This window comes from Neopsephotus bourkii, unplaced genomic scaffold (assembly GCF_033783945.1).
Source record: "Neopsephotus bourkii isolate Nb327-2 ecotype Australia unplaced genomic scaffold, CSIRO-AGI_Nbou_v1 NB_1183, whole genome shotgun sequence".
Taxonomy (NCBI): Eukaryota; Metazoa; Chordata; class Aves; order Psittaciformes; family Psittacidae; genus Neopsephotus; species Neopsephotus bourkii.
Genome location: NW_026901668.1, coordinates 4,437,968 through 4,465,521, shown reverse-complemented (window position 1 = coordinate 4,465,521; position 27,554 = coordinate 4,437,968). Strand labels below are relative to the sequence as shown.

General features: G+C 48.1%; 2 protein-coding genes across 5 annotated transcripts in view; one reads left to right on the top strand and one right to left on the bottom strand.

Moving 5' to 3' along the window:
* The window catches only part of CACNA2D4 (calcium voltage-gated channel auxiliary subunit alpha2delta 4), a 128,456-nt gene that overhangs the window by 28,087 nt on the left and 72,815 nt on the right, over window positions 1-27,554 (bottom strand). The gene's annotated exons all lie outside the window — the stretch shown is intronic.
* LRTM2 (leucine rich repeats and transmembrane domains 2) lies at window positions 1,471-25,323 on the top strand. 4 transcript variants are annotated; one of them, XM_061364004.1, is made up of 5 exons: window positions 1,471-2,250; window positions 12,594-12,724; window positions 14,167-14,328; window positions 18,444-19,034; window positions 21,007-25,323. In XM_061364004.1, exons 3-5 carry the CDS (start codon window positions 14,262-14,264, stop codon window positions 21,459-21,461), a joined length of 1,113 nt encoding a protein of 370 aa, XP_061219988.1. In that variant the 5' UTR covers window positions 1,471-2,250; window positions 12,594-12,724; window positions 14,167-14,261; the 3' UTR covers window positions 21,462-25,323. The 4 variants fall into 4 exon arrangements, with proteins under 4 accessions (XP_061219988.1, XP_061219991.1, XP_061219989.1 ...); XM_061364005.1 differs by lacking the exon at window positions 1,471-2,250 and adding an exon at window positions 11,983-12,106; XM_061364006.1 differs by lacking the exon at window positions 1,471-2,250 and adding an exon at window positions 12,143-12,477.

The window sequence follows — 27,554 nt, the reverse complement described above, 5'->3', positions numbered from 1 at the left end:
GTGGTAAAGTGTATGCTGCAGCAGTGGGAAGATCTGAAGCCTGCGAAATGATGAGTGGCTCTAGTGTGCAGCACAGCAATAACTGTGGAGTCCTCAGAAAGACCGTGGCTGATAGGTTTATTCCTACCACTGTGCAAACACCCTGTGCATCTGTAGCATCCCAGCAGGGAAATAAAACACGCGGACCAGCAATGCTGTGCAACTTGCTTAGTTAGTATCACTTGCTTAGTTAGTATCACTTCATGTTGATGAGGTACCCAGACCTGTGAATGGCTTCCCATCAAACCCAAGCAATGCCCACTGCATGGCTGCTGCTGGCTTTCTCTGGAATCTTGTGCTGCGATTCACTGTGGAGACAAGAGCCTTCCCCTCCACCTGTTCATCCCTCTGTTGAGCATATCTGCCTCATTAGCTCATCCTCTGCTTGTCTCTCTCTCTGTCTGTCTTCCCTGGCTTCTCTCCTTGATTGTCCATATGCTGTTCTCATAAGGAGCTTTCCCCAAGATTTAACTCTTGGGCCTGCTGCACAACAAAAAGGCATAATAATCACAAGGCCACATCCTGTAGAGTGCTAATCAAGATTTACCTTGTCATTAACAACCTGCTTTCATGGCAGTTGGTCCAGTAGTTAAATAAAACCTGTGATCCAAATGGAAGAAGGCACCACAGCAGCAGAGCAGCCCTGCCCATACTGTCCATTTGCATTCCCCATTCTCTGTTTCTGAAATATTCCTGTTTTTCCTCTCAACCCAGCAGTGGAGCTGCCCCACTCAAAATTTTACTTGAAGCCTCCTAAAAATTTTACTTAAAAAATAACTTCTGGGTAAATTAAAAGGAACAGAAAGACCAGACCAAGGGCAGCCTGTTTACAGTACTGGACCTGACAGACGAGGCAGTTCAGGTGGATCAGTGAAAGAGTAATTCTTGCAGATACGAGCTACAGAGGTCTTCAGCAAGCTGGAGAGAGGCAAGCAAGGGGTCTGATCTGTGGGATTGGGGTGGCTGTAGGAGCCCACAGGAGAGCACAGAAGGAAGCCTGAAAGAGGCAGTGGGCTGGATTTGATGGTACCAATAGGCTGTGTCAGGGAGGGCAGGGGACGCCTCTGTCACTGCATGGACGTAACCACACCCCAAGCTGGACATCCAGCTGACCACATCTCCCTGCCACACACCGAATGCAGAGGAATGAACTGTGGGTGCAAACGCTCCTCTCTTTCACCCATTCCCCTCATCCCAGCTACCCCCTACCAGCACTCCGCAAGTTTTCACTGATTCCTCAAGGACACAGACACAGGGTCATGCTGCATACAAGGAGGGAAGCATTACGGCAGCTGCTGGGGATGCTCGCTTTGGCTGGGCAGGATGTGACCAGCCTGCAGTGGGCACCTCTCCATTAAGTCTCTCTGTCAGACACACTGCCTCCCCTCAGCTGTCTCTGGAGCGCTGGTGGGAAGGGGGTGCCCTGCTCCCAGGCCCCCTGTGTTTTCCCCCACTGCTTCCCCTTCACTGCAGCTGCTCATCTCAGCCCTATACAAACCCCAGGGCTTGTCCCTTCTCCTTGTGCTTTTCTCTCTCGGTTTATTGTCATCAGCCATTTACCAGGAAGGGGAGAGATGGAGGGAGGGGTGGAGGCATTCAGCTCGGTGCCTCCTCTCATAACCTGTGCCTGACCAATCTGCCTTCCGAGGGGCTGTGGGGAGCTCCCCCCACCCTGGCATCTCCTTACCCCTTCGTGAGTCCCTTGGCTCCCGCAGAGGGATGGAGGCAAGGGGAGGGGGGGAGAGCGGGACTGACAGCAACTGCCCTTTCTTCAGAATGGGTTGAGAGATACGAGAACCTCCCGAGCTCCTTCCTGTGGGTATTGCGGAGCAGACCCTGCCTGCCTGGCGGGGCGACTCCTCTGCACTGTCTGTGCGCGCTCCTGTGCGTGTGCTGCTGCCATCGCAGATGTACCCCCAGCTGTCACTTCGCTGCGCGCAGTCGCTCCCTCTCCTGTCTCTCTTTCCTTCTCCCCCTATTTATTATTTACGGAGGATTACAGTTCCTTTCCCACGCTGCCATCTCGCCGTGAGGTTCCTCTGCCCTCCGTGTGTAGCGAGCGGCTGTCTAGGAGGGGCTCCTGACAGCTAAGGTCCATCGAGAGCCCAGCCGCCAACGGAGGCACTTTCTGCTGAATTTGCTCTGGGATTGTACCGGGTTTGCTGACAGAGCTGTCGTTCTCACAGGAGGGTCCAGCCCAGCCCCAGAGAGGTAAGTAAAGACGTCTCTTTTGTATTCCGCCCTCCCCACTCCCCAGCTATGTGAGATCAGCGGAGCTGGCCCCAGGAACCGGCTTCCCTGGGGAGGAGAGTGGTGGTCAGGGTCAGCACTGCCTGCCAGGCGGCACAGTGCAGAAGTCCCGGTTGTGCGAGGCTGGCAGGCAGCGGTCTTCCCGATAAGGCAGAACGACAACCCTGCCGCAGAGGCTGCTGGTACTGGTTCCAGTCCGGTTTCAGCGCGGGCAGCTGGGAGCAACTTCTCCCAGCTGTGAATGGCAGCAACTCAGGTGCAGCTTTGAGCCTTGATCCTGTGGCCACTGGGTACCGGGCAGCTTCCCTGAGCCTTGGCTTTTGTTCCCCTTCCTTATGTGTGTGAGAGGGGTAAGCATATGAGCTGCCACTCAACTGACCTGTGGTGGCTTTGCTGGGCATCATTTTGGTCTCAGCTGTCTTAGTAAGAATAACCTAAAATGGAGAAGCAAGGACCAAAACTGAACAGGTCTAGTCAGCACTCAGCACCCAGCTTTAGGATTGAGAGGGGGTCTTTATGTGTGTATGAGCATGTACAGTTTCACGCACAAAGTTCACAGGCACAACCACAGGATGTGAAGGATGCCATATCACAAGTAGAGCCAAAAATAAGACCCAAGTTGCTTCTGGCATCCCTGCAGGCTGACCCTGCGATTCCTGAACTTTTGGGTGGAAAGCACAGCACCGAGGGTGGGGGTGAAAAAGCACAGAGAAACTTCATAGCCTTTTCCTGTCCTGCCTGGGAGGAAAGGGGGAGAATGAGGTTCTGAATGAGTCGATGTGAAACCCCCTATGCATAAGGGTATATATATGTTAGTGTGTGTGTGCATATATTCACGTGTACATATATACACATGCACAGACACGTGCACACATGCATCCCATACAGGGCATTCTGCCTGCCCCCCCCTTCTCCCTCTGCCTGCCCAGTTTATTACTGCCACTGCATCTCATGCTAATTAAGAGAGACATGTAAAAGCTGAGCTTTCCTGGTTTGGGGAGAGAGGATGTTTGGAGCTGTTACTCCAACCAGGTCATGGCTGAGCTGGGCCCCAGGCCCACCTTGTGGAATGTCAGGTAGCCTGAATGTGCCACATCCAGAGCATCCCTGATGTCAACCGCAGGGTCCAGCACTGCTCTGCTGCCAGTGCCTGATCTGCCACCCAAGGATGGAGGGAGAAATGAAGATCTCATCTGGGGAAGGGCTGGAACAGCTGCTATTGCAAGGTTTAAAGAAGGAAACCCTTAAAAGACTGGGGAACCCTTAAAGGCACACAGGGACCTGTCACAAAGCACGGGGTATTTCTAGCAGTGACGAGGGGGGTGCCTTTCCAGAACTGCAGACCATTTTTCTGCTGATCTGTATTGCTCAGGTCTGTTGGGGGTGTGGGGTGGATCTTCCTCTAACTGCTGTTGGCAAACAACATTTGCGAGGGAATTATTCCACATGAGCGGAAGGCTTGCGGGAGTTGTCTCCCTGTCAGACATCAGTGCAGCCTCTGTTAGTGTATCTTGCCCAGCTGGAGGAATTATGGTAAATCCTGAGCAAAGGGGCTGTTTGCAAAGAGAAAGGGGGGAAGCCTTCTTATGTAATTTTTATGCCAGATCATAGCTTTACCCTTGCCTTCAGCAAAGTGAATGCCACATGCTAGCAAGGTGCTTGGATATCTTCGTGAACTACTCCAGCTTCCTGCCCTTCCTCTGGTTTTTCTAAGCCTGATGCAGAAAGGATTTTCTAGGCTTTTAAGCATCACAGAAGCCTGGTGAAGACAGACCTGTGACTTGATACAGCAAGGAGGACCAGCAGCAGCACGGAGCCATGAGGATACTTGGACAAGAGCATCCAGTAGAGACTGGAACAGGATAGTGACAGGCTCAAGCCTGTGGGAGGGCATTTCTGGGCAGCTCTTCAGTGACTCTTCAGAGCTTGCCCATTGCTGATTCAAAAGGGAGCCCAAGCACTTTCCTTCACTTGCCATGTTTGGTTACAAGCAGCTGCTTACATCACTTGACATCTGTCCCAGCCTGGGTTGCTCAAACAGTAATTCAAATGACCATACTGGGATGCTCCTGGTGAATGCTCCAGAGTGCCACACCATTGACACACTGCAGTTCTTAGTGGGAAGGAGCTGGAGTCCTGGGCTGTTTCTGTGTCTGCTGAGTGGAAATACCTTGTAACACATACCTTACTCCTGGCTGTACCAAAATGCTGGCTCACAAAAATGCTTTGTGTGGCTGAGGGTATCCTAATAGCAAGAAGAAGTACTTTTTTTCTATAAACCAGTTCAGTTCCAGGCTGGAGAGATGGATGGTCAAGTTACTTCACCTGCAAGGGGTTGGTTTATGCGAAATACAGTTTTATTCACATCACAAAACCAACCAGTTGAAAGTCAGGAGATGTCAGGATTGTGGGCAGCATGCCACCTGCACTGGGTTGCAGCCCTGACTGGTAGGATCACAGGCTGTATTTCCATAAGCTGCCTCATTCAGGGCACCAGCTACATGCTGCTTGGGGAGTGAAGCAAAGGGCTGTTACTGATTTTTTTAGTACTGCAAAGCGTGTGCCTGTTTTATTTGTTTACTGCCTGCCTTCCAAGCCCTGCAGGCAATACATCATTATTCATTGTCTTGTGGTGTTCTGAAGATGCTCACTGCTACAGTTGCCTCATAGCTGATGATAGAGAATTTATGCTCCTGATAAGGCAGACAGAATAGTCGTTTTCCTTGCTTTTGAAGGGAAAAAAGACTTGCCCTTTAGCCAGATGGGGAAGGAGCAGCAGGTACATAACTGGAGCTTGGGGTCTCTTGGCTCTTGGTGCCATTGAGTTCTCAAGACCATATCAGTTTGCTGGCTAAGCTGCCAGGATTTTGGAAAGCAGCTGTGAATGCTCAGCAGTTCTGCAAAATGGCCTCTAGGGTCTCATGTTGGGCACCCACAAAATTAGGAACGGACAGACTGTGGCCACATGCCAAAACTGTGGTTTAATATTTAAGGCCAACCACATAAAAATGGCCTTATTTATTACAGCGACCTCATTGTTAGCTGGAGTATTGGTGTGCCCTTTGCACTGAGCATAGGACAGGGTCCTGTGAAAAAAAGAAACAGTACTTTCAGGTAAGTAAAGGCTGTGTTGTAATGGGTACGTGCAAGTGGCTGAATTAAGGTTGTGCAGGTATTAACTCACATTTAAGTGCTTGGCTTTGCAAGCCAAATGGCATATTTTATCATATGGCAATTTGGTTTTAAAAATGAAAATGACATCTTCTTGATTCTTCTTTTATGAATGGGAAAACGTCAGACTTCCTGTTATCTATACACTGCAACACCCCACACCTAACCATAGGAAGGACCAAGACTTAAATGTACAGCTGATTGATACAAGTCTGAACTTCATGGCTGACTGCAAGCAAAAGCTGTTACTTTAGAGACAGGCCCTGGTATCACGCTCCTCCTCACTCCAAGGAATCTGGGAAGTTTCCTTCCTCACGGACCATGCTGTCACACAAGGAATAAAATAGTAGGACCACATACTGAGTCTGGAGATGTTAGAAGCAACTTGGGCTCTCTTTCCACTCCTGGGGAAGCTCTCTGCTGCTGGTGCTGCCCAAAGCAGGGCATGCTGCTGCTGTGATTTTGCTGCAAGGTACCTGCTGGTGGGAGAGAAGCTGAAGGTGGGCCCTGCTCCCCACACTACTTGCATTGATTTTGATGTGATGTGGCTACAAACCTTCCAGAAAACTAAAGTCACATCAGTTTTGAAGACCTTCCCCAGCCTCACAAGCTCTGCAGCATGAGGCTATGATCTGTTTGCTAACCCAGATGCATCCAAGGATCTTGGCTGAAGGCCTGGGTTGTGAGAGTGTCACCACATCTTGTTGAGCTATGGGCAATGTTCTCAGCTTGTAAAGAGTATAAATATGTCCCAGACAGCCTCAGGCACCCCTGGACCTTCAGGCCTGGACCCCATGAAGTTTGTGTGGACTTTGCAGGGATGCCCCTCTTGGATACTCTGGGAAGGTGATAGTGGGGTGATGGGGAAGCAGAAGAGAACCGCAGCAACAATCAAGCAGACCTATGCAACTGACTAAGGCAGGAAAAGGTCTCTTTCGGAGTCCAGTATAAATGCACCGTGTGTGAACAATGACAGTCAGCCTTTCCTTGGGAGGTTTGCCAGGAGCTGTGTGTGTGCTAGGTCACTGATCCCCTTATGACAAGAGCAGAGAGGATTTAATTCTAGCATGTTGTGCTCTTCCCACCCTGCTGTGCATGGATGGATGATCCCTGCCCCTGTGTACATGCCCAGGGCACAGAACTGTGAGGTGAGACAGTAGTGATCTTCCTTTGACCCACTGTTTGTTCTACCTCCTCTCTCTCTTCCTGCTCCAACTGCTAAAGTGGCAAGCCACTACCCTTGCAGCCAATGGTCTCATTCTGAGAGGCTGGCAGCCAGAGAAGCACAGCCAAAGTACTGGGTGAGGAAAACAGGGAGGAACTCTCTCTCAGTAGCTTAGGTAGCAGCAGATCTCCATCACATTGGATTCTCCACCAGAAGCAAAAGTAACAAGAGTCAAGCACTAGGATGCTAGTGAGCTTGGAGTCCTTGTGTATTTCAGAATAGAGGCTATGAAAAAAGGCAAAGCCAGTTCTTGGGCTAATGCAGACACGAATGATGGCAAGTAAGCAGGTGTGGGACATTTTCTGAGCATGGGAGCTTGCAGAAGCTCTTCTGATTCTAGGAATAAGGAAGCAAAAGGAGAAAGGCTTACGGCCGAAGTGCCTTGTAAGGTGTGACAGGGGTTTCTTCGTATTGATCTTGAAGCCTTTTAATTTGGCAGTCTGGCTGTGCTGTTTGATAGATGTCTGGCCTAGCACTCTGGGGACAGAACTGTGAACTGAGAGCTGTACTGATAAAAAACCCTTATATTTTCCTATCTTGCTGCTAAACTGATGCACCTCCATCTACTACTCTATCCATGTAAATGTACCTCAGACAGGCTGGCATCTTCCCTCTTATGAATCTGCTGCATCCTTTGCCCCTAATAGGAGACCCAGGGAAGGTACTGGGTCATGCCCAAATTTCTGAGCCCTCAGAGAGTCCTTCACAAATGTGGGCTTATACATACCCTTCTTCTTGAGCAACACCTACTTATGAAAGAGATTACTTTGGGATTCAGAGCACCGTCCAATTAAGTGCGGAAAATACCTGTGTGTAGGCTGGGAAGGGGAATGAGAATCACAGAATCGGGATTCTCCTACTAAGCTGCCTGGAGCTCTCCCTGGGTTGTGCCACTCACCCACACCCCCAGGGCAGGCCTGTCAGGAGGCTGGGAGCAGCATGTTACATGACAGTGAAGGATGCTCCTGGGGTGTAAAGGAGGAACTGGGAGCAGAAGGCTTCCTCCCCCAGACCTGCTGCGTCAGGAGTGGCCGCAGTCCTTCTGTCGAGAGGCTGAGTGCAAGGATTAAAGCCTGAGCTACTACTGACCATGGGATTAACCCCTGTAGGAAATTAAAGTTGTAGAGAAGGCTCTTCACTCCACAGCTGAGAGAAAGACGAAAACTGGGATCTGGATTAGAATTGGCAGGGCTGGTGACAAGCCACCACCCACAGCCAACTGTTCCTGGCTGGATCAGAAAATGTTATCTCAGCCTTCATGTAGAACCCCCCCTCCACATCTCACTCGGTTACCAATTTTTGCCAACAGTGTGAGAAGAATAAAAACATCACTGTGTGACAAGAAAAAGAGAAGGAAACTGGGTAGCCAGCTCACGTGTCCCTCCTCTGAGCCCCTCTCCCACTCCCTCACCCGCTTCCCTTCTCAGCTGCCTCCGTTTTGCATGGAGGAAACACGCACGTGGTCTGTTGCATTCAATAATACTTGGAGAAGATGCTGGCACACACATGGCTGGATTTCTTCCTGTCAACTGCCCCCTCAGCTCTCCTCCTGCTGCTGCTCTGGGCCTCCTCCATATGCCACACTCTCACTGCACTGGGACTTTCCTGTCACTCCCGTGCTGGATATCCCAGTCTCCCCACCTGCTTCCACAGCTTCCCAAGGAATCCCACTTCTCCACAGCAATCTGGGTCTTTCCCATCAGTGATATCCACCCTGGCTCCCTTCAGCAGCTCTGTGTTTTCTCAGAGGGTTTGATGATGCCTGATGCCCTTGGTATTTCCAGCCCCTCCAACATCTCCCAGTCTCATTATCATGCATTGGTAAGGCTTGGGATGAAAATAATGTTTCCCGGCTAAGGTACAGGATGAAGAATCAAGAAACCTGGCTTCCCTCCTGATTTTGCCACAGGCCTGTCAGGAAGCTTTGGGAAAGCCTGGGCAAATCTCCTTTATTACGTGTTACTTTGGAAAGCCCTACAAATCATCTCTTCTGGACAGGAGAGCATTTGGAAGCCCAAGTGATCCAGTCCAAGCACTGCACTTGATGGCTTCAAAAAATCCTGAGGAACTAATGTGAGCTCTTGAGGAAGTATGAAAAGCTAGGCAGCTGAAATTTCATCCAGCCAAATTCAGCAGCCATTTTTACATCTATGACAATTTACCCCTCTATAAAACAGGAATAAAGCTGATCTTTCTTGGAGAGGGCTTGCGGATGAAACATCTTTTAACAACAATCACATTTGCATTTCAGAGGTGCTTACACATTGTTCTTCCAAAGATCAGAAGCTTTTTGACCTTTTCACATCCCAGAGAGCAGGGTGAGGTTTTATTCACACCCAGTCACCAATGTGGCAGAGTCCCTTACAATACAAAGTGGGTTTTGCACACTTTCTACTTTAAAGCTTTCTGCATGAGGTGCTTTGCTTAGCTGTGATTGATCACTGCAAGTCAGATGGCACCATTTCTCCTGCAACTGAGCTTCTAGTATGAATTTAAAATGTGCTTTGCACTGATTGTGACAGCACAACACTAATGAATCTTGAATACACGTGTTAATAAATCAGCAACTGCTGGAAATGAAGCCCCCAGCTATTTAGCTTAGAAGCTCACTGGGACAGCGACACATGCTCCATGTTCCTACAGTTCTGCTGAGCTTGGCTGCCATCTCTGGGTACTTCTGCAGTCCAATTAGACCACAGATGAGAAGCTGCCACGGAGACAATGGGACCTCTCATGGTCAAAAATTTTCACAACTGACTTGGGTTTGCTGGGGGACCAAGAACAGGCCAAGATCATCTCCATGCCACCTAAGCCCACTTGGGATACTGTCAGGAGCATGACTCCCCACTAGGACTCATCAGCCAGGTTACTTCATGAATTTCCAATTGCTGTAAGCAGACCACATGGCTGATGTGTCTCCATGCCCTCTGTGATTCTTGTTCCCTAAAGGGCTCATGAAGAAACAGACATGCTTTAGTCTCTGGGTGCAGCGGTACCACTATCCCCCTCCATTATGGGGTGATGCCAATAAAACAGGAATCCTAAAGGCATAAAGGAAGGGGAGGGGAGAAAAGTAATACCCTTGAAGTGTCCTCCATGTCCTCCATCACCCTGCTGCTTTTCTGGTAAAGGATAAAGCAATACAGGAAAGGGAAAAAGGACTTTGCCAACATTCTGCAAGGAGAGTGTGGGGGAGGGATGAATGTCTGCATGTACTTCCTGATAATTTATCACTGGCATCTGTTGCAGCCTCTGTTACCTACCCTTTTGTAATATAGGTCACCCACATGCCCCGCCAATGCTCATAAGCCAGGTTGTTAACGGAGTCTGATCCCTGAGCCGTGATCCAAGGGTTAGTGCCAAGTACTGGGAGAGATAATCAGAGACAGAGGTTGCTGGGCTCTGTTTTTGACCATGGCTCATCCTAGTGACACAGTCACCTGTCTCTCTAGCCTCAGTGTCCCTGTCTGGAAAATGGGATAGCTTTATCCACCAACCTAGACAGAGGCACTACAGGCTGTGACCCCAGCCTTCCTTCTGGGGGTCATCACATACAAAATAACACCACCTACAATTACAGTAAGAGCCATTTCTAGAGCAGATGGAAGGTGCCACAAAATTGGGAAGCGTTACTAAAGCAGTATGAGGATGCAGTAAACCAAAACCCTCCCTACCCTCATAGCATGATTCTTGCGACCCTATTTACGAAAGCTAAGGCTTTAGATTGTCACTGCCTGGGCAGGGAGAACAGAATCACAAGACAGGGACGGTGGCTGCTGTAGCTTTTATGCCCTGGCAAGTGCTGCAGAGTCATTACAATACCCTCCGCCTCCATCCCCCCCTCCTCCCCAGCAGTAAAGTTTCCTGTTCAGCTAATTAGGGGAATCCTCATTAGAGAGTCCTCTAGAGTCTGACAGCAGGCCAAATGTCCAAGTAGCACTTCAGCTCAGTGTATTTTTGGCCACTGGAGACCATGGGCCAGAAATGGATGATTTCATTCTGTTGCTTTGAGCTGAAACTATGAAAGTTGTCTTCTACTGTCCTATATCAAACAGCAAGAAAAGTCTATCACCAGCCCCACAGGCTACGCTGTCCCTTTCTCCAGAATCTGGAAAAGAGACTTAACTCCAAGCATGTGGAAGAAAGCTCTGGATACCATGTCCCATGTGACACGGCATTCAGGTGATGTGTTTCTCCAGGGAGAAGGAACTATCTAGTATGCCCAGAAGAAAGACTAATGCCTGATTTGTGGAGCCCTTGAGTAATTTCAGAGTATTCAGAGCTGCACCAATGCTGATCAGTCTTGAGCCCCCAAACCCCAGGCAATGACATGCTAGTTCAGTGCCTCTCCCCTTGGGCTGGGGGTGTATGGGGGGCACTCCCAGGCCTGGGAGAGTCCTCACTGCTGGAAAAGTCCCAGGCTGTCAGGCTAAAAGCAGCCAGAGAGATTTGGTGGTGCTTGGAGAGCCTTGAGGTGCGGGCAGATATAGTTGCCCCAGGACTACGGGGTTCCCAGTGCTGCATTGGCAGTGAGCACAGCTGGCCTGGTGCTCTGCAGAGCAGAAGGCACCTCTTGGGCCACAGTAAACCAGCAAATTAAGTCAGAATTCAAGACAAATCAGAAAAAAAAATGTAAAAAAGAAACTCAGAAATCCTCTCTGCCACCTTGCTCTCTCCTGGCTGATGAACAGCAATTACTAAGGGTCTAATGTGCTTCTGGTCAGAGAAACTGGGTTTTTTTTGGATCCTGGGAATTAAGATTTCTCCATAAACGTACTATGTCAAGGTATAAATGCAGAAGCTCATTGCCCCTTGTACTTCGGCAGCCAGGAGCCTCTATCTATTCTGAATCTACTGCGCTGCCACCTGAGCATGTGCTATGCATGGAGAAGCAGACAGTTCTGTGCAAGACGTGGATGTTGATAAATACAGGTTACAGAAGAGCCCCCAGTACATGTGCATGCTCAACTGTGCACACACTTGTAAACATAAGTTAGACTGGTCACTATGTCTGCATACATACATGAAGATAGTTGCATTTAAGTCTTAGAAACATGTGTATGAGTGCACAAAGGGTGGCTGCTATCTGTGTGGGGCGGGAGTGATGTGTTTATGTGACATGCTTTTAAAATTATCTTGGGTTTATCAAGGCGCCTCCATCTTTGTGCATGTTGCAGCGCAGGAGACAGCAGTAAAGCCTGAACAGGTGTTAATCACTATGCACTGTAATAAAGTCTAAACATAGGGAAAGGGCTTATTTATACACGGCTGCTCCTCCCACCCTGCACTCTGTGCTCGAGCCTTGGCGCTGCCTCAGAGAAAGAGGCGCCCGTGAGGTGCCAGAAATGACTGCAAGATCTGGACTTGCCCTGGCAGAGCAGGAGCTAGGGGTAGAAACTCTGACCCCATCCTCACACGTGGGTATGCCCATCCTGCTTTCAGCCCCAAACTGTTGCCTGAGGATGGCGTGGCTGGATTGCAGAGAGCAGCGAGAGGGGTTGGGGAGACACCAGCCCCTGCCATAAACAGGTACCTGGGCTGAGGGGAGACCACGGAGGGAAGCCGTGTCACGAAGCACCTAAGGAAGCTGGTTTTTTTTTCTTTTAAAAGAAAAAAAGGCTTAGCCCCCCTGATTGGAGCTGAGCCAGCTGATACAGATGGGGTGTTACAAAACAGAGCCAAAAGGCAAGAGCGCAAGGAACAGAGCTATCTATAACCCTGACAAAGTTAGATGGAGTGAAGGTGGGGAAGAGGGAAAGGCAGAGTGTGGCAGGCAGCCCCTGATGCTGACAGTGAGGACCCGATCGTTCGGCAATGGGATTTGGAGCTGATCGGCTCCCGCTATCCAGCAGGCAGATAAGGCTCTGTGGCTGTCAGCTTAACTCTGCCGTTTATTCCTGTGCTGTAGGGAGTTAAATAGAGCACACGGAAAGCCTGCTGCTGGGAGTGAAAGTCAAGGAGGGAGAGGAAAGGAAGAGGCAGTAACTGGGCAGTGCCTGGGGAGTCGGGTGGAAGTGGCTGTGGGCAGAGCCCCTCCAGGTAAGTGCTTGTGGCTTTTCATCCTTGTCGCTACTGATGGGGACAGGAGACTTCAGGGGTGGCATTTAGGATGGAGACATTGATATGAGGGAGGCTGAAAGTCTCCTTCTCAGCCAGGGTGAATGCAAGCAGAGAATAGGGACAGCTATTTGCTGTGGCTTCTCCTTCAGTGGGGACTGCAGGGAAAGGGCTCAAGCTCAGTTTGGGGAGTGGGGGGCTGCAGCGAGTGGTTTCGGTTCTGTAAGGGGTATTCATCTATTTGGTGCATTGGCATTTGGATAAATGATCTAAATAGCCTTGCAGAATGTGCTAGTCCAGGCACCGAGCCTGCTCATCTTTCTCATCAAGATGCTAATTTAAATATTTCCTAGTGGTTTACTTTCCCATATAAAATAAAGCATTCCTGGGAGCCTGGGGGAGGGGAAGCAGCTGGCACGTGTGTGGGGAAGGTGTCCCAGTGGGAGTGCTGCACCCAGCTAAAGTAACGGCTGTGGATGTTGTCAGAGCCCCTCGGAGAGGGTGGAGGATTATGTATTTCTGTACCCTGGTTGAAACGTGTCCATCCAACTGCTGCTGTGACTGTGGGTGGCATATCTGAGAGCAAGCAGGGGGACAGGAGGGTCTGTGGTGTTTCCCTTTTTCCTGCTTGCCTGTATCCAAAAAGGAAGCGGGAGGGAAGTTGGAACCTGTTGTCAGTCAGCTATTGTCAGGGGAGAGTTTATGGTCTTTGGGTTTCTAATTAGTCTGAGCATTTTTCCTTCTCCTAATTAAGATGCAATTCCTCTCTTTTCAACACTCCCACTCAGTCTCCCCTGCCCCAGGTCCTCCCTTCTCCTTTGAGGCTCCCTCACTTGCTCTTTAGATCCTGCAGTTGCTGCAGTGTTGAAATCCTCAAGCTGAAGCTGTGCTCTGCTCAGCCCCGCTCCAGCCACCACATCCATTTTACCTTCAAACAGAAAGGAAGTGCTAGTAGGGAATACAGGGCAGTGGAGAAGTGGCTTGGCAGCTGCTGGTACCCAAACCCCAGTGAGCCTGAGCTGTGCATCAGGGAGAGGATGGACAGGTTGTACCACCCGTGTGGAGGGAAGAGGGAGTGAGCTGGAGTCTGCTGCCCTGGCAGGGTCAGCTCAGCAATTCAGCAGGTTAACCTTGAGTGTGAGGCTAATGTAGCTACCATAGCAGGCTACTCAAATACGAGCTTGTCTCTTCGGCACTAAGGTGAATCAGGCCATATTCCTGCACTGTGTGGTTCAAAGTGAGTTAACATTGTGTCTTTGCCATGCTGTGCCTCCTGAAACATCCTCCATCTCTCCTCCAAAATGGAGCTGATTCCTTAGAGGCAAAACTCTAGCTGGGGAGGAGAAAGGACAAAACTCAGCCCAGCCCTGCGTCTTCTGCCCAGGCAACTGAGCCTCACCCACTCTTCTGCTCTGCCCCTCCAGGACCTGGCAGGCAGGATACAAGGTCATTCCTCCTCCCTTTGGGGCTGTGTGCCAGGCTGGCTGGTGGATGTGAAGACACGCTGGAGAAGACAACAATGCTGCCTACAACTGCTGGCCACAGGTGGAGGAGCAGGTTCCTCATGAGGTGGCAAGAGGCTTGTTGTAAGTAATGCCTACTCAGGTACTAAGTACAATGATCCTGTTTGTCAAGGGAGTGGAAAGAAAATAGGTCACATCAGGGTTAAGAACAGGGGAGAGGGACAGCTAAGAATGGAGATGTTTGAACTAATTCCTGATTCCTTTAGAGGCCAGGCTAGGTGGGAGGGAGAGCGAGACTCTAAAGCTGAAGATGGGCTTAAAGTGGGACAGCAAGTGATGAGTGCTGAATTCCAGTGGGCCTGGCAGGTGAGAAACAGATACCACTGCACAAAGAGCCACCTGAGCTTTTCTCAGATTGGCATCCTGTGAGCTGCAGACCCCTCTCTGTGGTAGGAATATGTATATATATATATATATAGGCTGCTGGGCAAGGCTCCCAGCGATTTACAGCAGAAGTCATGACAGATTTTAGAAGGGAATGCAGGATGCAAATGCAGACTTCTCCTACTGGGCACTGCCACATGCAGTGAAAATCAAAGAGTAAATAAAGAAGATCTCTTTTACATTAAACTGTAAAAGTTCAGCCTGGGCATCTTCCCAGTAGACTGGGGCATCCGCTACAGCATCCCTTAGTGCAGAGCAGAGATGGCTATGGTGATGTGAGGCTTCTAGGAGTGTACCTGCAGTTCCCAGAAGCATCTGTGGACTACAGCACAGGAAAAGGAGCACTTAAAGTCCATTCCTATTACATGCCTAGGCACCAAGCAGTTCTCTGATTTCACTTTTCCTGTCCCCCTGATCAAACCTGGGGCTGCCACTGTAAGAAGCTGGGGAAATTGTTTCCTTCTCCAGAAAACAGTAATCTTTGTAATCCATCTTTACAGACTAGACTGCTGCATAAATTATTTATAATTAATGCTACTGAGTCTTGACTTAATCTGATATACCTAGATCAGCTTTCTGTCACCTACTAGTCACCAAACACCCCACAAAGTAACTTCATCTTCCCCTAACACAAGAACACATGCTACTCATCCTTCCGTAGGGCTGGGAGAGTGTCAAGTTCTGTCTATTGTTTCCCTGCCTCTCTTCCCCATAGAGAGTCATCCTAACCAGTGTGATGAATTCCTTGGTCTCAACTCACATACTAGCGGATGCACCTCTTGCAGGGACTGAAAATGAAATCAGACCTTCTCCTCTCTATGATTTTAGTTAAATATTTCCAAGCACACAGAGCAATATATGGGCAACAACGAGACATTTTTGGCACATCCTACATGGCTGCAGAAACTTGGCATAAATCAGAGTCTGAACATAACCGCAGCCAGCTGCCTGAGACTTTGTTCCTACCAGCCGCTGCCAGCATCCATACTGGTGGAACCCCACACCCACCCAGTTGGGGCTGGTGGCGGGTAGGCATTTTCAGAGATAAGCCCTGAACAGAATGCCACCTGTATAGCATTACACACAGTCTGCTCTTGCCTTTCTTGGTGTACAAAGCAGCTAAGTGTTATCTCATCATCACAGCTGTCAATCTATTATTAATACTGTGCTTTTGTTAAGCATCCAGGAAAAGATAGGGTCACTTAAGTGACTCATGGCTCTCTCCCTTCCCCACTCTAGCTCCCATTCTTTTAATTCTCTCCTTATGAGAGCGCATCTGGCCAGCCAGTACCTGCACTGCACCAGTCCACAGGCTATGATCGGCTTTCATGGCAATCTTTGCTCTTGACCCCCACCTTTGCATGATAAGAAAGTACACAGGTGCTCAAGGTAAAGATTTCTCTTGTATTTCACCATAAGGATCCCAATTATCATTATAAGAGCGCACAGATTGGCACAGCCTGGGCTGAAGTACACCTGAGATCTCAACTACAGGACAAAAAAATTCTTGAAGGAATTGTGAAAGGTGGATGAAACACAAAAGAGCTGAGACTGTCTCTCTAAACACTTATCCCCTGGTCCTTAGTGAAGTCATCACATAATCACAGAATAACAGGTTGGAAGGGACTTCAGGGATCATCTGGTCCAACCTTTTTAAGCAAAACGTGACCTAGACTATACGTCCCAACACTCTGACCAGCCAAACCTTAAATGTGTCCAACCCTGGGAATTCACACCTTCCCTGGGGAGATTATTCCAATGGCTGATTGTTCTCATTGTGAAAAAAATTCCTCTTGCCTCCAATTGGAATCTCCCCAGGAGTAGCTTGTGCCCATGACCCCTCAGCTTTTCCATGGGGCTCCTTGTAAAAGAGGAATCTCCACCTTCTTTGTAGCCGCCCTTTAAATCCTGGAACATGGTGATAATGTCTCCCCTGAGCCTTCTCTTCTCTAGGCTGAAGAAACCCAGTTCTTCCAGCCTTTCTCCACGTGGCACTCTTCCCAGTCCTTTGACCATCTTTCTGGTTCTGTGTTATGCAGCTTAGGATCCAGACTATGTAGTTCTCCGTAGGCTACCAGTCACAAATCTGCTGATTCTCCCAAGGACCACTGGGAACATGAAAAGGCCCCATGCAGGATGACAAGTTTTGAGTATGAAGGCAGCATTGCTGACAGATGCCAAGACAATATAAAAAAATGGGCTATGGGTTAGACTAAACTCTGGAGAGTGGTGTGACAGAAGAGAGGAACAGCATGGCTGATCCAGGCACAGCTTCTTCAGAAGCTCTCCACTGGCTCCCTCTCTTATGGCAGTCCTTTCACAATTCCTTTGGGGTTAAGAAACAAAACACCTGCTTGCTGGGTCTTTGGAAAAAAACTAGGACAGAAGAATCTGGTTTCCAGTCCAGGAAAGAATGGAGGGAAAATAAATGCATCCACTTCAGCTACCGTTCACCCCTAAAAAGACTCTACCAGCCCCAAGCAACTGCCTTCTCCGAAGAAAAGTGAGAAAGGGAGAGGACAGGGCATGACGTACAAACAAACCTGATTCAGTTTTAGTCAAATGTTCAAACCTGTCACCTTGAAAAGCAGCAAGGGAGCTGAATTTGCTTCCCACATTGAGAAACTAATCTCAATTCCACAAAAGGAATTAAGATGAAGGATGCAAATGTTTTACATAGTCTGCTTAAACATAACTCCCACTCCTACAATGACAGGAGGCACAAAGCTTGCTTCCCTGTTGCTGGTGCGTCTTTGCCACAGAAATGAGAGTTTTAAAAGCCACTGGCTCACAAAGAGGATTGGTAACTACTGCCCTGACACCACTCATAGGATCTGGACCCACACCTGGAATGGTGATCCACAGTAGCTCTACAAAATGCTGGTTTGTGCGTTATCTGACCTTCCTTTTGGGACAGTGCAGGCAAAAGGGGGTGTGCTAACCTTTTTCCTAAAAACCCTTTCTTCAACTACCGACCTACAATATTCTTCCTCCTCTTCATTGCTATAGACAATTTTGGTCAGAGGAGACAGATGTGGGGGTATTGCTGTGGGATTCAGAAACTGTTTTGAGAGCAATGTCAAGTACCAGGTGTCCAGTGGTTTAGGGTTTCCTTGTTACCTTTTAACAGCTTTATTGGTCATCCCTCTGTAGTGTAATCTAATTCATAAAAAAGTCTTTTGCCACAAGATCCACACAATACACTGTGGATATGGAAAGCAAATGATACCCTGATTTAGAGGCTAACTTAGACATAAGCCTGATCTATCACAAGGATTAGGATACAAAAAGCACAGGAGCACAACTGAAATGTAGGTTGTTTTGTTTTCATTTTTCTGAAAAGCTTTTCATTAGCATGTCTATTTTTGTTAAAAAAGAGCTTCTTAAGTATATACCAGTCCCTTCCCTCTCAATCCTGACTGTTTGGAAAGAGCTGTCTTTTATCAGAGGTGAGCCTCCCACCACTCTCTACTCCATTCTTCTCTGACAGGTTCCAGTGCTCTAGTACATAACATCAAATTCTTTTGGGGTGCACCATTTTAACTTCCTCATGAAACTAGAAGGATATTTACTTCTTGCTCATGACAAAAAGACTAAGAGGAAAGTCATGATGACAGGTCTCCAGTAAAGGGATGTAGCTGTGAAGAAGCTCATTACACTGTAGGTCATTGCAGCAGAGTCACGCTGTGAGGGTTATATTATAGCCATATCTGTGGTCAAGATGGCAGTTGATGAGGATGGGAAAGCACTGTTCTAATACATGCACTCTCTCTCCCCTGCTTTTCGCCTACCAGTGCTTGGCTGTTGGCTGTCACTGTGTGCTGCCGAGTCCTTCTTTGCTTGTCCTTCCTCCTGCAAGTGTAACAGTGGCAACCTGGAAGTGGACTGTAGTGGCTTGGGCCTCTCCTCCATCCCCTCAGACATCCCCACAAACACCAGGACCTTCCTCTTTCTCAACAACAAACTCAGCATCCTGCCAGGAGCAGTGTTTTCCAACCTCTCTGCTCTACAGAGGCTGGATCTATCCAACAACTTCTTGGACCAGCTCCCTCAGAACATCTTCAGTGACCTGGGGAACCTCACGGAGCTTCAGCTGAGGAACAACAGCATCCGGGCCTTAGACAAGGACCTGCTACAACACACGGCCCTGCTGCGCCAGCTGGACCTCTCCATCAACGGCCTGGCCCAGATACCCTCGGGCATCTTTGATGACCTGCCTGCTCTCCGCTCCCTCTCTCTCAGGTCCAATCGCCTGCAGAGCCTGGACAGGGTGACCTTCGAACCGTTAACCAGCCTGCAGCAACTCCAAGTTGGGGATAACCCCTGGGAATGTGACTGCAACCTCCGAGACTTCAAGCACTGGATGGAGTGGTTCTCCTATCGAGGTAGGTGCTCAAGCAGCGGGAGCCAAGCACTGAAGTGTGGGCAGACAAGGCAGGCAGGGAAGAAACATGAGCAGATACATCTGGTAGGTCAGGCTGACCCGAATGTCAGATCTTAGCCAAGGAGCATGAGGACCATGCCACAATGCTAAGAGACAGTTCAGTACTACTGCACCTACATATAGCAGCACTGCCACACTAAGAATTCCTCTGCAGCCCCAGCTCTCCTATTTCCTTGTTTTGTTTCCATTCTGAAAGATTTCTTTGTTGGTTTTTTTTTTTCTTGGGAGAGAAATAACATAAAAATTTTAGGATTATGAGCTCCCCTCACGCTTTCTGCCTAAAGAGAAGAAATGCTTTTCACTCTTGAAAATAACCATCCTGTCCTCTTTCTTAAGCTGGAAGAACTAGAAGCTAGATTTGGCTGTAAAGAATCAGGTTTGCTTTCAACAAAAGACCTATAGGAAACAGTGCCACTTAGAAAAATACTGCAACTAATATTGGGAAACCCAAACTAAAGCTCACATTAACAAGCCAGGCCCCAAGTCAGACTGGCTATAAAATAATTTCAAACTAAGCAGTTCTTGCCAAGTTTGCTTTTCCAGCTTTTTTTTTCTTGAGATATGGAAGGCTGGAAAGGTACATATCACTTAGCAGGAAAGCTGATGGGATGACACGCTTTCAGGAGCTGTGACTCAAAGAAAGATGGCACATTATACAGGAATGATGATCGAAGGCCTGACCTTCTGTCACTGGAGCCAGTGAGTAGGAAAGGGTCTCAAATCATGCGGATAGCTGTCACATCTCTGCTGATCACAGCCATGCTGCAAAGAGATTATCTATGCCTATGGCTAAACTGCATTCTGAAATACGCATTTGTATGAGCAGAATCAAACCAGCATACGAGTGACACTTTCCTCTTAATTTTTCTTTTTGGTTTGTTTTGTTTCTTGACTCTCAAATCACAGAGTCAATGAAAAGCACATGGGGTTAATGTTGCTTTTATTTCCCCTTACAAAGAAATTGCCCAAACTTGCTCAACCATTTGTTTCAACATCTGTCATTATTTTCACAGAGGGGGGATGGATTAGTTGTTTGAAGATGGGTCTGCTGTTATTTGGAGAAGATACAACCTGATCCTATCTTTTTGCTTTAATTTCTCCTCATCTAAAATGGTTCTACTGACACTTATATAACTCACCAAACAGTATGAAGCTGATTTAATAGATGGTTTCAGAGGGCTTTCATGTCTTGGTCTGAAAGATGTCTATGAAGATACCATGTACCATGAGCTCTCTACTGTCAAATCCAACCTAAGAAGAAACATATAAGCCAGCTGCCATGGTTAAAACTGTTCCAGCTGTGGAGGGCTAAGGCTCTCAAACTTGGAAAGGGGAGATTTAGACTGGATATAAGGAAGAAATTCTTTACCATGAGGGTGGTGAGACACTGGAACAGGTTGCCCAAGGAAGCTGTGGACACCCTATTCCCAGAAATGTCCATGCTGGACAGGTCCTTGAGCAACCTAGTCAAGTAGAAAGTCTCCCTGCCCATGGCAAGGGGTTGAAACTAGGTGATCTTAAGGTCCTTTCCAATCCAAACCATTCTACGTAAAATATCTCCAAGTTAGGCAAAACAATCATTTTAAGGGATAACACATGTGCTCCTTCTGCCTAGTGCATGGAGGTGGAGCCATTCCTCCTTCCCTCCACCTTGGACAAGCACTGAGTATCTGGCAGGCTCTCATGAATACTCTCTCTACTCAGGAGTGCATTCACACATGGGGGACTGGATTTTATGGCCCCACTGCTATAACAAAGCAGTTCCCCACTTGTTAATCACAATGCTGACTTCTGCAGGGCAAATAGCAGATGTGAATAGAGCCATAGGAACTTAATCCACCTGAGGATCTAGCTCTGCTGTCACTGTATGGGGATGAAGCTGTGGTTTACTCCTGTTATCTCTATTGGGACAGGTGGCAAAATCGACCAGCTTGCATGTACCCTGCCCAAGGAGCTGAAAGGGAAGGATATGCGAATGGTGCCCATGGAGATGTTTAACTACTGCTCCCAGCTGGATGATGAGAACAGCTCTACAGTGCTGGACAATACTGGCCCACCCTGCACTAAAGGAAGCCCAACTCCTTCTAAATCTAAATCAGGCCCAGAAACAGAAGTGGAGCCCAGCGTGGGATGCCCTCAGAAACAGCGTTATAGGCCTGTGAGCGTGCGCCGGGCTATTGGCACTGTGATCATTGCAGGCGTGGTTTGTGGCATTGTGTGCATCATGATGGTGGTGGCAGCGGCTTATGGTTGCATCTATGCCTCCCTTATGGCCAAGTACCACCGGGAGCTGAAGAAGAGGCAGCCACTCATGGGTGACACAGAAGGTGAACATGAAGAGCAGAAACAAATATCTTCTGTGGCATGAAACTCTTCTAGGAAGGAAGGGACAGCAATGAACAAAGGTATCTGAGAGCAGTCAAGCATGGGGTCCTCCCAAAATACATCTTCCCAGACAGACAGACAGACTGTGCTATTGCTCCACTCACCCAAGTAGTGCAACATGCTTCTGGGGGGGCAGGGCACCTGGCTCAACTTCTGTTCCTCTGCCCCAGGCCCATTTTGTGCCCTTTCACCCTTGGGCCCTCCCAGACAAATAAAGTAGAGTCAGACCTCGAGTGCTTGCTGTGCCTCATGACCCTGCACAGACCTTCCCTCACATGCCTGTTGTGGCACCTTCTGGGAACCTGTGCATCCTCTCAGCTTCGGTCCTGAGTCATCCTGTATCCTGTCAAGAGCTCTCTGCAGAGAGCAGCTCTGTGAAAGCTTCTGTGAGTAGCAGGACATCAAAAGAGTCCATGTGTTGCTGTTAGGGTCACTGCTGTTGTGTGACAGTAAGTTGCGCTCACCCTACAAGTCGGTGCTGCTGAGAGCACACCAGAAAGGACAGAGGGTCCCTAGGGGATGACAACAGTCAGGGGGAGGTTTCCCTTCTCACTTTTAAAAGTGGAAAGATACCTGTATCACTCTAACACATTGCCTGGGAGCGCAGTGGCCCTCTTTTTACTTCTGGCCAGGTCCAAATCTCCAAGCTGACACACATACCATCTGCTATAGGTACAGAGATACAGACCTGTCCTTCTGCACACACACACACTGACTCATTCTGATCCCAACACATACACACAGTCGGCCCCAGCTCCAGACATCCAGGTACCCCACCTGTGCATGCAGAGCCACATGTGTCCATATTGATCTATCCTCTGTGTGCAGCCATGAATACAGTCAGCCACTTTACTCTCACCATAACAGTGCATAGAATCTTCTGCTTCAGACAAAATACATGCACCCTGCCACTGAGGAGCTAACAGAAACATCTCAGCCATAATGCAGAGCCAGCGGGAATGGGCAGGATAAGATGGAGAGAAACGAAGTTATTAAGGTTACAGCATGAGTCTGTGGAAACAAGTACACAGCATGGAAAAAATTTGGTGTGTTCTTGTTATCTATTTTATGTTTTCTATGATAAATGGAGACCGTAAGGATATGAAGCCTCCATTTGGAAATGTCTGATTGGTAGAACAGAAATGGGCCATCAGGAAAGACTAAGGGAGGAGGTGGCTTACCAGCCTCAGTAGTGTAAACTATGTTGAGGAGTAGTGTGAGCCTAGGGGAGGGTGGCGGGGGAAGAAGGCGCACAACCCAGGAGAGGCAAGCATGGTGCATGGAGTAGGGTTATGCAGCTGGGGTAACTGAAGAGAGGGACATGATTCTGGAGGGTCTTGAAGTTAAGGCTGAAACCTGGACCACAGTACAACACAGATGGGAGAGCCCAGGAAGGGTTCTGCACGGTCCAACACAGCCCACGTATGCTCCGCTCACTATCATGCCATCCACCGCTGCACATGAGTGTGCATAGGTACACAACTGCACACACTGCCACTGTCATGTAGGGTGACTTCCCCCAACCAGATTTTAAAGCCCTCAGACTGCAGTGCCTCCTGTTAGTCTTAGCTCTTTCCAACCTGACAGGAAAAAAATGAAAAAAAGTGAGAGGGGAAAAAAAAATATGAAAGGAACTCAACATAAGGACTCATTTTGTATCATGGAAGTGGGATAAAATGCTGTCTCCAGGGGAGAGCGCACATTGCCATGGTAACCTGCTCTAACCCATCGCAGTGGGTATTCCTGAGCAAGGAAGATGACACCGGAGGTCATGCATCCGCAGTGCCTGTGAATGGTGTGATCCCTGCTGCCATCAGAAAACAAGCTGGCAGCCAGCCCAGCTTTGAAGGGTGGTTCTCTAGCAACCTGTGTTCAGAGCCCAGCACACACTGCAGGTGGACTCTGCCAGGGCATCTCACCTCTTTTCTGTGCTCCAGCTGGATCCTGATGCCTTCGGACATCTCACAGCCCTCCTGCTCATGGCTGCTGGATCCCTGTGGAAGTGATGCACACTGGCTCCTCACTCCCTTCTGGTCCCAAACAGGTGTTTGTACTGATCCATGGGCACACAATGCCAAGTCTTTCATCAAAGCCTGGAGTGGCAGAATCCCTCCTGGCCTACCCAGGGCCACCAAAGGCAAAACAATATAATGCTCTGGACTGTTTCAGCATGAATTCCCTTTGACACAGAAATGCATGGGACAGGGAAAAATGTTCCTCAGGAAGCAGAAGACCAGGCTGCCCTGAAAGAATTACTGGGAGAACCAGTCCACCCACAAGTGTGTGCACATATTCTACCCCCGCTCCCAGCACACTGCTTTTGGGAAGAGGAGGAGGGGGGCTGGCAAGATGTGAGGAGGAAGGACTCTTCCCCCGTGCACTGTATAGCCACTCCACTCATCCCATCTGCTGCAACCGTAGCCCGCTCTGAAGGGCAGAACTGGTGCACTGCAGATTCCATATGTGTGTTACTGCTGCTCCACATTCCCAGCAAGACAGGACTAGACTCTGCCTGCTGGATCCAAACTTCTCCCCAGCCTCCCTCTCAGGGGAACTTCTCCCTTTACCATACTGGACTCCGCAATCATACTTGAAATGGGACTTGAGTCAGAGCGGTATATTTATAGATCTATATTTTACTTGCATCAAATAATGGTGAAATATTGCACAAAACAAATGGGACCTATGTATGTGTGTGTGTGCGCATGTGTGAGTGTGAGTGAGCAAGACAGTGAAGGAGAGATCATTTTTAAGGCAACAGACTAGAGGTAAAATTAACGGGAGGGAGGCAGAGAACAATGCAAGGGTTGGGGGGGCTGAAATCCTCTTCCCCTGCACCTTCCCTGTGACCTCATCCTGCCCTGACCAATTTTTCTTTGTTGCTAATAATATTTTCTATATGCTGTGTTGTGGGGCTGATGGTGACCTTGCCCAGCCTTTCCTTTTTTTTTTATTCATTTATAAAGCAGAAAGTCTGGATTCATCTCAACCCTAGAAAAGAAAATGCTATATTTAGAAACCCACCCAGGAAAGGAGAAGACAGGATAGGGGAGAAAAGAGGGCTGCTGAGAAACATGAAGGCTGGCTGCTATGGGGAGTCCCACTGGAAATCAAATACTGTGCTTGAAAGAACAAGGACCTGTCCTCTTTCATGCATAGCAGGATAACAGGATTCACTGGGAAAAGTCCTCTTTATACCACTATTTGTAAACAGGCTCTTACTCTGCTCCCTAGCACACCTGGAAAATAGGCTGCCCTGGTGTGACTGAGATTATGCACCTTCCAGAGGCACTCTAGGGAACACGGTACCCAGCGTGGTAAGAAATTCAGCTCTCCTGTGGGAAGCTGGATACAGAACAACACCCAGCATTCTCTGTGAGCTGAGACAATGAGTTCCTCTAATATGTGGGGACCAGAGGACCTGTGCTCTTTGCAGGTATGTCTAGGCATGGAGGAAATCCTCCTGAACACACTCTTTGCTGCAGGCTGGTGTATCAATGCCACATGCAGGTACCTGCCCTCAGGAAGTGGTCTTCTGGGGCTGGTAGGCTCAACACATGCCAGGGTGATGTAGGGGATGTCAGGGCCATCAAAAACACACTTTCTGCTCCCCCTGTTCCCCTTCCCCACACACCCACCTGTGGTACAAGCAGGCATATTTCTTGTAGGGAACAGATGGCACTTGTAATTCCTATTTCTTTTCGTTACTGTTTGAGGGAGGGCAACAAGATTTTCTAAAATGATTGAATGGAGGTTTCTTTGGCATGAGACAGAACATTTTTAAAGGTATATTATATTTCTGGCTTGTTGTTACAGAAGAATAATAAAGAATGTATTTTCCTATGCTCCTTCTTGTTTAAATGAGATCTCTGGTGGTAACCTCCTCTCTCCCCCCTACCACCTGCAAAAGCAAACACTGCAGGGATACAGCCAGCCAAATGAAAAAGCTCCTGAATTCCCACTTATGTGTGTGCTTGTTGGTACACAGTGTTTGAACTTGGAATGAATGTGCACACATCTACACACACATATACACTCTATCAGTGTGAGTCCTAGGCAAGCACTTATCGGTAGTTGAGGTGGGGCTGCAGGACTAAATATACACTCAAGTCAAGGTGAGACCCTAGATCTAGAAAAACACACACACACACACAGTGCGCCAGGGACACAGCCAGACAAGGGTGATTGTGTAACAAGGATAAGATACTGTGGCAATCAGCTCATTACATAAAAGTAGAAAGGGCCAAATTAATCCCTAGGGTAAGAACGCAGAAGCCAATGGAGTTATATTCAGGTCAAATTGGATTCCAAAAGCTTCTTTTTTTTTTTTTTTTTTTTAATTAGAGCATAATGTTCAATCAAACTTACAGTAACAAATAGTGAGCTATGGGTTCCTACATCTCCAGATTCCTGACCCTGCTGAGCAAGGTTATTTTGAAATGAATGGAAATTGCTATCTAATCCTATTGCACCCACAACTACACAAGCTGTCACCCCTAGAGCTAAAAGAGTCTCTCCACCAGCTGTTCACTGGAGAGGTCTATCACACACAGATAAGAAGTTTAAATTCCCCACTTCTTTACTTTCAGCACTAGGCATACACAATTCATCACATACTCTTCCTGCGACAAAAAGCTCATCCTGAGGCATGTGGAACCACAAAAGATGTTAAACCCCGCCACAAGCAAACCCTTGTGCCAGCGTGCTCGCACTGTAATACTCAGCTACCCTGTCATGCTCAGACTGATCTTCAGAGAGAAACTGGGTGCAGAACTCAGTTACTCTTAATCCGATAACAGCTGAGGCATCTGTTCTGCTGAAAAGGTATGTGCCGCGAGAGAATTACTATTATTGTTTAACAGTATGGTGTCTATGACACATAGTTTAATCTAATTTTGCCATGTAGGTAGACGAGCACACACAGATACTACTAAGCAGTTCCTCTAATACCGGAAATGTAGAGCAGAAAAAAACACACTGATTTGATGACTCTAGCTTTTTTTCAGTTCACGAATTATCTGGGACCAGACTGTGATCTTCTGCCTGGTTATTATATTGGTTAAATGGAATTAAAGTTGGTTATTATAATCTGATTATTTGATACTGGCAAATGTATTTGCCCTTCATACCTATCTAGTTACACACAGACATAGCATCATATATAGAAACATGTAATTATGTATATGTATATATAATACATGTAAAATATATGGAATAGAATTCCTCCTCAGTATCTTGTTCATCAGCAGCTTGCTGTGCCTGCTTGAATGATGTTTGCTAACACTGATTGGAAGCACAGGTCAGAAGGTCAGTTTCTGTCCTCTGGTTAGATGAGGGCAAGTCCTAGCACGGGATTTCTGGGGACCGAAAAGCCTTCCCTCTGAGAATGCTGTGCAATACAAACAAAAGAATAAGCATTCCCTTATGAGTACAGCTGATGAATGGAGTGCAAGTAAATAAAGATTTCCTATATCATTTGGGGAGCTCTCCCATCAGTAGCAGCCCTGGCAATCTGGGGACAAGGCAGTATCCTCACAGCTTTTCTCCCTTTTAGAGGGTGGGGGAGAAGCAACTGATAGGGACTAGACCTCTCCTTCCCACAGTGGTACTGTGCTGCAGCAAGGCAGAGGTTGTGTGCAGGGCACCTGGAGCCAAGGAGAAAAGCAAAGTGTGATGCTAAGAATAACTCTGCCTTGCGTGGAGCTTCTGGGCCAGGACAACAACGTGCTGCTCTTTGCTTGGGGCACCAACTTGAGGTTTTGCCCTTCACATTTGCTTTTTCTATGTCCTAACTTGGTAATAAACTTGTTTGTTAGAGCAGCTGCAGAAAAACACCTCACAAAGGGCATCGAATGAATGACAAATGCAGGTATTTCATTTGAGGAAATATGCACAGACGATATTCAACGAGCTCTGCATAAGGCTCAAGGGAACTATCCAAGTAAGAATGCTTTGCATTTCTATAGTGCTTGCCTTTGGCAGCTCTCTGGGAGCTTGCAAACATTAATGAATTCACAGAGGCAGAGATTCAGAGAGTATGAAGGCCAGAAGGGACTTTAGAGCATCCAGACTGACC

Coding starts and splice junctions, on each gene's coding strand:
- LRTM2 (XM_061364007.1), top strand. CDS start 14,262: ATGCTGCCTACAACTGCTGGCCACAGGTGGAGGAGCAGGTTCCTCATG. Junction 14,329..18,443: donor GAGGTGGCAAGAGGCTTGTT/GTAAGTAATGCC, acceptor TTCGCCTACCAG/TGCTTGGCTGTTGGCTGTCA. Junction 19,035..21,006: donor GGAGTGGTTCTCCTATCGAG/GTAGGTGCTCAA, acceptor CTATTGGGACAG/GTGGCAAAATCGACCAGCTT.